This window comes from Adiantum capillus-veneris, chromosome 23 (assembly GCF_014529385.1).
Source record: "Adiantum capillus-veneris isolate H3 chromosome 23, ASM1452938v2, whole genome shotgun sequence".
Classification (NCBI taxonomy): Eukaryota; Viridiplantae; Streptophyta; class Polypodiopsida; order Polypodiales; family Pteridaceae; genus Adiantum; species Adiantum capillus-veneris.
The window spans coordinates 86,646,834-86,658,527 of NC_140953.1; the positions used below are offsets into that span (position 1 = coordinate 86,646,834).

At 48.5% G+C, this 11,694-nt stretch overlaps 1 protein-coding gene and 1 pseudogene across 1 annotated transcript; both read right to left on the reverse strand.

Moving 5' to 3' along the window:
• Positions 1-5,158: 5,158 nt before the first annotated feature.
• LOC147428110 (putative pentatricopeptide repeat-containing protein At3g13770, mitochondrial) lies at positions 5,159-8,824 on the reverse strand (annotated as a pseudogene).
• Positions 6,450-7,050, reverse strand: LOC147428111 (pentatricopeptide repeat-containing protein At1g06140, mitochondrial-like). Its single transcript, XM_086496803.1, has 2 exons — positions 6,724-7,050; positions 6,450-6,605 (listed from the first exon to the last, which is right to left on the reverse strand). Exons 1-2 carry the CDS (start codon positions 7,048-7,050, stop codon positions 6,450-6,452), a joined length of 483 nt encoding a protein of 160 aa, XP_086352929.1.
• Positions 8,825-11,694: the final 2,870 nt, after the last annotated feature.

Below are 11,694 nucleotides of genomic sequence, written 5' to 3' on the forward strand. Positions count from 1 at the left end.
AAATTTTTGACTTCATAGCAGGTTGGCTTGCATGTTCTAGAGCTCCCTATTAGAGGAGACGAGCTACTGGACGCTGAGTTTGCTGACGACTCAGCCACATACTTGGAGGGCCAGGAGGCTGATTTGCATAGTGTGAGCGGGCGCTTGAGGTGTTTTGTTGTGAATCAAGAGCATTGATCAACTGGAGGAAGACAGTGGCTTTCTGGGTTGGCAGTACTCCTATGCCTGATTCGTCACCAGGTGAGGGCTTTAGATGGATTCCTCCAGGGACTCTAGTACTCTATCTGGGTTGTGAGGTTGACTTGGACTTGTCCCCCGACCAGCAAACTGCTCCCCTCTTCATGTCTATTAGGAGGAAACAGCTTCAATAGATTTCGGCACTGTTTTTTTTTACAGGCAGAGTTGGTGGCCAATCAGGTGCTGTTGGCTACTATGTGGTACATCATGTCCTACTAGATCTTCTCGAGCTCTTGTATAAACGATCTAGAGAGGCTGATCAAAAACTTTTTGTAGTTAGGATGCGACACCCAGTTAGGACGCGACATCCAGTTAGCCCAGGCCAAAGTGGCCTGGCAGGTCATCACCTTACCATGGTCTCAGGGGGGGTTGGGATCATTGACCCAGCACAGCAGAGCAGAGCTCTTCTTGGGAAGTTTGTGGTCAAAGAACTGCTTTCAGCGGAGGAGCCCTGGAAGGAGTTGTTGCTTCACCGGCTTCGAGCTGGAGTCCCCCATGCGGCGGGCCTTGGAGCCCTTCCATTAGGTGGATTTTCACAAAGATGCACAGAGTTGGTTTGAGCAGGAGGTTGGAGGATCGGTTTACTGCTTAGGTCTTGGGAGCAGTTGAGGAGTGACCTAGAGCAACATCAGCCCACTTGCACGGAGGAACGCTTGAGGTAGCCCCTTGTTTGGAACCCCATGGTTAGCACTCAGAGAGGCCACCTAGTTGGTAGTAGGCCTCATGTTTCTTGGGGTACATGGCAGAGATTCCAGCTCGTACTCTTGGCGACTGGCTTTAGTTTTCAGGATTGTCCGAGGAGGTCAGAGCATCAAGCTATGAGGCATGAGGGGGGTGTAGAGCATGTGTCAAGATTACAAAGGCTTTACCAACTGAGTGGCTCACCCCTCTAGAGGCAGCAGCTCCCATATGGATGGGGGCCTTCACGGGACTGGAGGTCCTCATTGCAGTTTGAGCTTGCTCAAAGTCCGTACCCCACATGTTTTTTGAGGTTCAGGGAGAGGGTCGTCTTCACAAAGTCTCAATAGAGGTTCCATATGTTGCAGAGTGTTGCTTTCAGAGGATACGACTTGTGGGCATCTGTGGGAGGACATGTGTCATAGATCCTGACCCAGCGGATCTTGAGACAGACAGGCCACTGGCGGCTTTGGGCATGGGAGGGCTACCCTCTGGCACGAGTATAGTGGGACCCTAGAGAGTGCTTTTGGAGGGATCCCTTCTCTTCAGCCGATCACCCTGGGATCCCATTTTTCCAATACACAATTCCTTTTTCTAGTACACAATTCAACTGGGCATTACATACTGGCAGCACGGAGAGAGGCTCGTCTTGCTGCAACACTTCATTGGCAGGAGGAGGGTCTCACAGTTGAGTTCTTGTCACATTTTTGGGACCGTTTGTGAAACTGCAAAAAGCCGAGGAGAGTTACTATGTTCCAGTGGCTAGTTGCACACAGAGCTATAGCAGTTGGGAGCTGGCTAGTACACAGTGGCTTCTCAGCAGCCTTTCCAGCTTGTAGCCATCCTTTGGAGCATCAGCGTCATTGTCTGTGGGACTGCCCCATGGCACACCAGGTTTGGCTTCGGGTTCTTCGGCTGATGCCAGTTCTTTCCACAGCTCAACAGTACACTTGGGGTGTTGCAGTCTGGTACACTTTCACAGACCTTGTGCTCCATTTTGAGTTGGGTTCCACAAGCAGGATGATAGTGATCAGGGGGGTCAACCTACACGCTAGCCTATCACAGAGCTTACCCTCTAGGAGTGGTGTAGTGAGAGAAATGTGTATTGGGAGCTTGTTTGTGGCTTGACACTCTGGTTCATTTGGCAGGCATGATGTTTCCACATCTTCGAGGCTCGCCGTGTCCCACTGGCAGAGATTGTTTGTGACTTTTTGGCTGGAGTTGATTCACGCTAACAGAAGAAAGCCGGAGCAAAACACCCCTATCGCTTGGCCTCTCTGCCAGTTTCGGATCACAAACCTATCACTCAAATACCTGCAACCTGCATGCAAGAACAGAGAGTTCCCAAGCCCAGCACCAAACACTTCCCAGCTGTATAGCTGCCTGGGCTCAGCTCAATGAAAAAATACAAAGCTCGTAGATCTAAAGGCAGCTCATGGGCTCGCCATAAACACATAGCCAGCCTTAACAGCCCCACATGTCATGTACATAATCCCCACAACAGGCTCCCTTCTCCTCTCCGATGCACTCGGCCCTCCTCACAGCTGGCAGCCCTTCAAGTTCCTGTAGGGGTCGCCCTTGCAATTGGTGAGCTACCTCAGAAGCCTCGTGTAGCCCTCAGCCCTGGAAGGCCCGCCTCCCTCTCTGTAGACGGCCTCCTCTTCTCTTGACCCGTGATCAGACCCCAAATTCCTGATCTTGCATCTCCATCACGTCCCTTCGACTCTAGGCAGCTCGTCCCTCGTGAGGTGTTGCACTCTCTCCCCTGTATAGCCCCAACGAGCTCCTTCTGGGCGATTACATATACTCAGCCTCATGCGGGCAGCCCCCCCACATCTTTTTCCAACACCCCCTTCACAGCTTGCCGCTTCAATACCCCAATACCCCTTCCAAATACGTCACTCTTCCAAGTCAACGCATCGTCTTTTCACCAAAGCTAGGTTCAAAACTCTTTTCACCTGAGCATTAACCGATCACTAATATACCCATTTAGATTTGAGTCTCAAAGACTATTGGGCTCATCAACTCATCCAACAAAAAACATAATACGGCATCTGTTATCAACAAGAAACTGTAGCTAAGCAAATACATAAATGACCATCAACCTTTGATAGCACAGCAGGCAAGGACTCTCGCAACCAGGAGATCAACACTCGAAGAGGGAGAACCTCAAGGAACATTATTCAGAGCATTATTGGCAAGCATAGAAGCCAATGCATGATGTCAAAAACCCATCATTACTCGAAAACTCTGATTATCAGATGTATAGAAAAACATTTCCTCATGGCAACCAGTCCAAGATAAAATGAGGAGCCATCAGGCACTGACATTCATTACCTTCGACGTCTAATTATGAAAGAAAAGCCTTGAAAAAACTTTCCAAAAAACGCCTGACATAGCTTGCTGTAGCAGGGCTACAGTGTCACTGGCATGGGACAAGCAGTTAGTTGCAGTTGGGCTTGAGTCCACACTGGGCAAACTCTCTCGCCTGGGCTGTAACACATGGCAAGTGTTACGGATGCTGGTCCAATGGACACCGTGGCCAGATCACCACCACCTCAGTTAGGAGGAGGCTTAGCTGGATTGGGATATCTACCAGTTGTTGGTGGCTCTTGAGAGATACATATGAGTGGTTGGTTCCGGTCGTCGGTATGCATCATCATCTACTTTTGTGTGGTCAGTTATCTAGAGTCTCTCATCAGAGTTGTACACAGCACGTCTGCACCATCCCTGCACAGTTGAGCCTCGACAGCCCCACTGTACCTATAAGATTTGGGCTTGCACCTTTGAGCCTCAACACCCCCATTGTACCTATGAGATCTGGGCTAGAGCTGAGTGTGCTACCATGTTTGAGTCTGTATCGGTTTCTTTGAGTTTGTCGATGTTCGTGCTGTTCATGATCTGCCGAGTCATACTCTTCTTGCTCTGTTGTTCCTTGTCTTCTGTGGAGTGAGATATCACACACATTGCACCAAGGAGCACCCACTACTAAGGGCACGACACATTATCTCCGCTACAGGTGCTCTCATTTTTGGCACGCCCGATGGGACCTCAACTTAAGTTTCACTCCACTGTGCCTACAGGTCGAAGAGCTAGCTCGTTTAAGCTCTCGCCTGTGTTAGTCTGGACTAGTCCAGCTTGGCCTGTCCAGCTCAATACTAGACCAGCTAGTCTAGTCACTCTGGCTCGTCTTGGTCTAAGTCTCTCGTCCGGGTCTAGTAGTCTCTAGTCCAGGTCTAGCCAGAGTAGGCTAGGTCTAGTCCTCTCCCGTCCAGGTCTAACCAAGAGGTCTAGTCACTCGCCCTAGTCTAGTAGAGTCGGAACCAGTGTGCAGTTAGTAAAGGTCTTCGTGCTCAAGGCTTGGGTGGGCTTGTGGTTACTGCATGACACATACAAGGCAGTCAAAAGAGCGACAAAGCCCACTACTAAGTCCTTTGAAGTACTACCACAAGAAGCATCAACCCTTCGTGCCAAGCAGAAGTCCACCAGCCCCATTACCCCTACCTTCTTCCTCAAACAGTTCTACACCTCCCCCTTCACCCCCATCAATAATCTTCTCATCCACTGTGTTATACCAAGCTCCTACACAGGCAGCCATGGAAGAGCTCACAAGCGTTCTAGCTAAGGTGAATATTGAATTTCCGACTTTCAAGGGTCTCTCCACCGAGGATGCTAACGACCATGCCCGAAGGTTTGTTTCTCTCTACCGAGGTCGTGGCCTCAACCGAGAAGATGCCTACTTAGTGCTCTTCCCATCTACCTTGGATGGCTGAGCAGACAAGTGGTATAGTCAGTTTGCAGAGAACCACTTTACTACTTGGGCCACATTAAGACAACAGTTTTGTGAAGCTTTCAAACCAGGGGACTTCTAAGAAAGGGTTCTGGATCCTGAATTGACCGAGCTCGCTGCTGCTGCACGCTCCCCCCCCCCCCCTTGCGCCATCGCTCCCCCTCACCCCCCTTCTCCTTCTAACCCTCGCGCTGCCCCCCCCCCCCCTCGCCCTCGCGCTGCACCCCCTCCCTCCTCCCGCCTTCGCGCTGTTTCCTCCACCCTGCCCAGCCCGCCACCTCTTGCCCCCTGCTGCCCGCTGCCCTCCCCCCCTAGCCCTCCCGCTGCCCACTCCTTGGCTGTTTTCTCTCGCCCCGCCCCCCCCGCAGCCTTCTGTACCCGTGCTCACCTCCTTTTCCTTCCCTCCATCCCCCCCCTTTTTTTGTCCGCATTATCTCCGAAGGGTTTTCTGCGCCTGGCTCTGCAACACCTTTTCTTCGGACAAGTGTTCGGCGTTCTCGGCTGCAGATTGTTCTTCTCCGTCCGCTTCTTCGACTCAGCAGTAGACACAGATGGAGGCTCCAGCTCCGCCACAGAGGGACTCGCCTGAAGCCCCCTCGCCCGACCCCGCTGAGCCCACCATTCGACTTGCTCTTTCGCCAACAGAGCAAGCGAGCCTTGCCGCAGAGGTAGAGCGCTTGCAGGCGACTTCTGTCATCTGCAAGGTTCTCGGCACCCGTCCTAGCAGAGGAGAGCTGCGAGACCTTCTCCAGGCCCGCCTTCTCGCAGAGGTGGGCAAGATTTTGGATGTCTAGATCCTCGGACGGGGGTACTACCAGATCGAGTTCGAGACTTCCGAGATGGCCTCCAAGGTCATAGCTATGAGTCCACTGGCTATCCGAGCATCACGCGCCCACTTTCGACAGTGGCGACACGGTTTTGACCCGGCTTCGGATGTGCTAGTAGAGGAGGCAGACATCCCCATCTCAGTCTGCTTTCCGGGTTTACGAAGGGAGTACCTTCCACTGCTCACCAGGATTGGCTCCGCCATCGGGACTGTTCTGGAGACCCCTCGTACGGCAGCACCAGTAGCTGCCAAGGCGGCCGGCATCCCTTCAGTTCGAGTTTTGGTCAGAGATACCCACACGCTCCCGAAGGTCATCCTTCTGCCTCGGGTGAGTGGGGGTTGATTTATGCAAAGTGTGGAGTACTCGGGTCTCCCGAACCAGTGCTTCATTTGCAGACAGATGGGCCACCTAGCGAAGGCCTGTCCACGGAGGAGGCCTCGACTTGCACCTCAGCCTCAGCCCCAGCCTGCCAAGAATCAAACCACCACAAAATCCAGCATCATCATGTACTTTTGTGTGGTCAGTTATCTAGAGTCTTCTCATCAAAGTTGTACACAGCACGTCTGCACCATCCCTGCGCAGTTGAGCCTCGACACCCCCACTGTACCTATGAGATCTGGGTTGGAGCCGAGTGTGCTGCCATGCTAGAGTCTGTATCGGTTTCTTTGAGTTTGTCGATATTCGTGCTGTTCATGATCTGCCGAGTCACACTGTTCTTGCTCTGTTGTTCCTCGTCTTTTGTGTTTTCATTCTCTGGAGTGAGATATCACACACATTGCACAGAGGAGCACCCACTATAGAGGGCACGACACATTATCTCCGCTACACTTGCCAGCCCCCCTAGCCTGCTAGAGCATTCATGCTCAGCAGCAGGTTATGGAAACTAGAGCATTTCCAATCACTTTGTTCTCCTTCAGCTACCTGATCGCTATCAGAACAAGCTTGAGAATGCTGGCATATGTAGTGCTATCAGGTGCGACACTGTCCAATAGCATGCCATGAAAATATGACATATCATCCTCGAAACATTCACCCTGTAAGGAGCCTGCTACCATTGCATTCCAGGGATGAACCTTGCATTTGGGCAAGATTCTAAAAACTTTATAAGCATCTGAGGAGCAGAACAATCAATATATATGATTGAACATGCCTTAAGGACACCTTCAAATGTTGCACAATCTGATTCTACACCTTGTTGCAATTGCTTTCAAACATTCGACAGGAAATAAAGTCTGCATCCTCTATACCCCCGCACTTTCCGTACATATCAATTAAAACGTTTAAAGCTTTTAAATTCAGAACACAGTTGTTTTTAATTATCAGGGGATGAACCAGCTTCCCAAACATCAGACAAGACATGCTGGAGCTTACTGTCAGAATGCTTATGAATGTGACCAAATTCGGTTGCAGACTACTTTTATGCATCTTAGTAAAAAGCTGAAAGGCTTTCAAAATTTCCTCCCGATCAGCATAATCTGAAATGATTGAGCACCAAGCCACTATACCTGCTTTTGACATATTATTAAACACCCCTCTGCATCATCCAAACTCCCACACTTTGCATATATGTTCCAATGTTCCTCTGGCGCAAAAGCCCTCAACAAATCAAACTAAGCATTTTAAGCAGGTCTGAATTTCGCGAGATAACAGCTATTGCATGACAAAGAGAGAAAGAGAACATGGAGGCTGATGTTGATCCTTAAGAATGACCAGCAAGAAAATACTAAAGCCAAACTCTAAACTCGATCAGCAATGTAGGTGTATAACCTACATCTCACCCATGTGTTTTTGACCCTTCTAATACACAAAACCATCTTCACTTCACCCTGAAACCTTCATACAGCTGAATTCTCCACTCTCTGCAGTAGTGTAACTGCATCTCATCTCACCAGTGCTCAATAATCCTTTTTCTGAAGACAGAAACCGTCTTCAATTCAACATGAAAGCTTCATAAAGCAGACCTACACATGGAAACTCCCCATTTCCGACAAGCACTCAATAGGGCTCAAATTGTGGCATTCCTCAAGACAGCAAAGAGCCTCATCTCCAAAGCCATGATGCGTATATCCTCCTAGAAGAGCAGTCTAAGAGCTCACATCCCGTGTTGGAAGCGCATCAAAAACTTATTGGGCCTTTGCCAGCATACCACACATTGCATACATGTCGACCAATGCAGTTGCTAGCACTATATGCTTGTCCAATAATCCCTGCCTCTGAACCTCCATGTGTATCTCTTCACCTGTTTCAATTGCCTGTATACTGCCGTAAGCTTTTAAGATACAGACAAAGTTGACAACAGCAGGTGCAATGTCCTCATCTTGCATCTGTCCAAAACAGTGAACTGCTCGATCACCGAGTCCATGATCTACATAACCAGTAATTAGTGCATTCCATGAGGAAGTATCCCTTGTTGGAATCTCATCAAATACCTCCTTTGCTTCTTCAAGCATGCCACACTTGGCATACATATCCACCAAAGTACTCCCAAGACTAGAACAACATTTATAACCCTCTCTGGCTATTTCAGCATGTATCTCTTGTCCTCTGCCCAGAGCTCCAATGATGCTTAGCATTCAAATGAGATGTGAACGTGAGACCATTGTAAGGCAGGCCCTTTTCTTGCATGGTATCCATACAACTCAATGCTTCCTTGCTATGACCATGCTCAACATAGCCAATAATAAGGACAGTCCAGGCAACAACGTTTGGCACTGATATTTGACTAAAAACTGTCACTGCACTACAAATAGAGCCACACTTGCCATAAAACGTGAGCAAGGAACTCTCCACCACCACATCTGAAGCATATCCACCTACAATAATACAGGCATGCATACACATGCCCTGAGCCAAGTCTTGCATGAAACTGCAGGCATTGATAATGAGCACATAAGTGATTCTAGCCGGTAAGATCCCCTCAGATTCCAGTTAGCAAAAAAGAGGAGCACAGCTTCATCTTTCCTATTATGGACCAATGCCGTAATCATGGCATTCCAAGTTATCACATTCTTTTCAGACATTGTCTTGAACATGCTACTTGCATACTCAATACAATGGAGTTTACCATACATGTGAAAGGCCCACTGTTTTCTCCTGGAGTGAAACTACTAGCTACTTTCATTCACAAAGGTTTGAGAAAACCCTCGCGTTGCATATGCTTGTAACATTCCAGAGCTTCAGCACCCTGCCCCTGTCGGACATAACCTGCAAGTAAAAGCCCAAAGCCTGGAAAAAGTGCAAAACACAAACACCTACTAAAGCAAAGAATTAAAAACTGTATGTACAAGAGTGGTGTCTCATCGTAACAATCCACCGGGATCAAAAGGAAAGCTCCTGACTTCCCAAAGCAGAGACCAAGGTCCAGCAGGATCCCAAACCAACCTTGAGAGCGCACCAGGCATATTCTTCGCATCGAAAGACTTTTCATAAACCATGTGAAAAACATGTATGACATTCATAACAATTCCCTCTACATAATCATGAGCATAAGAACATGCAAGGGTGCCAACAGAGGCCAAACTACATTCCAGAACCTCAAGAGAGCCTTCCGCATCATTGGCATAAGTAGAAGCAACCTCATGCTCCAAAACATACCTCATAACATTCATTGCTGCGAAGAGGCAAACAAAGCCTTTAAACACATTCGAGGCATCTTAACTGCTTCACAAACCTTGTAATCTGTTACTTGCCGTATAAAAGGGTCATCCTCTTCAAGTAGACTGTCCAAAAACTCACCAATAATCTCTTCATGCATGCACTCATCAAAGAAACAAATCAGAGTTGTGTTATCATCCAAATCATTCATAACATCGTCAAAAAGTCCCACATCAACACTTCCATCAACATGGAAGCTATCCACTAGAACTACCTGCTCACTCACACTTTCATCTCCAATCTTCCGAGGCTCTGATAAAGCACACTCTTCAAAAAAGGCGAGTTCTTGACCTCCCTCTTGTTGCAACTCAAGATCACAAGCACTCTCACATAAACTTTCATGTGTACCTTCCAAGAAATTCATAAGTGATGCCTCTTCATGTGTTACATACAATGCGTCTTTTTGACTCTCCTGATAGCTCATGACCACCTGTGACGCCTATGTCTCCAATACCTCCCAAAACTGAGCCTGGAGGTCATGCCATAATTTAGCTACTTGTATCCCACCTTCAATGGTTGCAAAGACTTCTGGCGGTCGATAAAAAGCCCAAAAGAGAGCTTGCTTCATGGATTGCCAACTCCACTGCTTCTCTTCCGTTAGCATAGAAATGAGATAAGCAGCATCATCTTCTAGGCCTTGCCATGCATAAACCACTTTCATATCATCCTCAAAAATGCCCAAGTGAACAAACTCCCACTCCACAGATTGTAGCCATGCTTCGACGTCTTTGCCATAAGTACCTGAGAAAAACCTGCTAGCTGTCATATTGTAAACTGAAGGTCTGGAGTTCGATCCTCAGTGGCAGGCACCAAAACCATGACAAAAGAAAGCCGGAGCAAAACACCCCTATAGCTTGGCCTCTCTGCCAGTTCCGGATCCCAAACCTATCACTCAAATACCTGCACCTGCATGCAAGAACAGAGAGTTCCCAAGCCCAGCACAAAACACTTCCCAGCTGTATAGCTGCCTGGGCTCAGCTCAATGAAAAAATACAAAGCTCGTAGATCTAAAGGCAGCTCATGGGCTCACCATAAACGCATAACCAGCCTGGGCTCAGCTCAATGAAAAAATACAAAGCTCGTAGATCTAAAGGCAGCTCATGGGCTCGCCATAAACGCATAACCAGCCTTAACAGCCCCACATGTCATGTACATAATCCCCACAACAGGCTCCCTGCTCCTCTCCCATGCACTCGGCCCTCCTCACAGCTGGCAGCCCTTCAAGTTCCTGTAGGGGTTGCCCTTGCAATTGGTGAGCTACCTCAGAAGCCTCGTGTAGCCCTCAGCCCTGGAAGGCCCGCCTCCCTCTCTGTAGCCGGCCTCCTCTTCTCTTGACCCGTGATCAGACCCCAAGTTCCTGATCTTGCATCTCAATCGCGTCCCTTCGACTCTAGGCAGCTCGTCCCTCGTGAGGTGTTGCACTCTCTCCCCTGTATAGCCCCAACGAGCTCCTCCTGGGCGATTACACATACTTAGCCTCATGCGGGCAGCCCCCCCACATCTTTTTCCAACACCCCCTTCACAGCTTGCCGCTTCAATACCCCTTCCAAATACATCACTCTTCCAAGTCAACGCATCCTCTTTTCACCAAAGCTGAGGTTCAAAACTCTTTTCACCTGAGCATTAGCCGATCACTAATGTACCCATTTAGATTTGAGTTTCAAAGACTATTGGGCTCATCAACTCATCCAACAAAAAGCATAATACGGCATCTATTATCAGCAAGAAACCTGTAGCTAAGCAGATACATAAATGACCATCAACCTTTGATAGCACAGTAGGCGAGGACTCTCGCAACCAGGAGATCAACACTCGAAAAGGGAGAACCTCAAGGAACATTATTCAGAGCATTGATGGCAAGCATAGAAGCCAACGCATGATGTCAAAAACCCATCATTACTCGACAACTCTGATTATCAAACGTATAGAAAAACATTTCCTCATGGCAGCCAGTCCAAGATAAAATGAGGAGCCATCAGGCACTGACACTTATTACCTTCGACGTCTAATTATGAAAGAAAATCCTGAAAAAGACTTCCCAAAAAACGCCTGGCAATGCTCTCATGGGTCAGTTCAAGAGACTTCAGGGGAGCTCCGACCACATGCGGGAGCGTAGAGAGTTTTTCCTGCGACTTTGGCTCCAAGGGCCCTTCTTCACCATGGTCCATGGTGCACCTAGATGGCACTACCGTCCAGCAGTGTGGCTTTTTCCTCCTCCCATTTTGTGATTTAGCCTGCATTGTACATATTTTGTTTACTTACTGGGAGAGTCTCCCCATGCATTTGATGTAGCCCTCTCTAGTAGAGGAGGTTTGTAGCCTCAATGGGCAGTTTTATTAACTAAGAGAAGCATCTTTTTCTCGCAAAAAAAAAGAAAGAAAGGCCAACTCTTATATTGAAATGCAGTGTACCTAGCTATCCCAAAACTTTCCTCCCTCAACTCTTGCTCAAGAATGTCATCGAGAAATAAGACAAGGGCTCAATAATACCAGCTTTGTTAACTGAAAG

Coding starts and splice junctions, on each gene's coding strand:
- LOC147428111 (XM_086496803.1), bottom strand. CDS start 7,050: ATGTCAAAAGCAGGTATAGTGGCTTGGTGCTCAATCATTTCAGATTAT. Junction 6,606..6,723: donor TTGAAAGCAATTGCAACAAG/GTGTAGAATCAG, acceptor CCCAAATGCAAG/GTTCATCCCTGGAATGCAAT.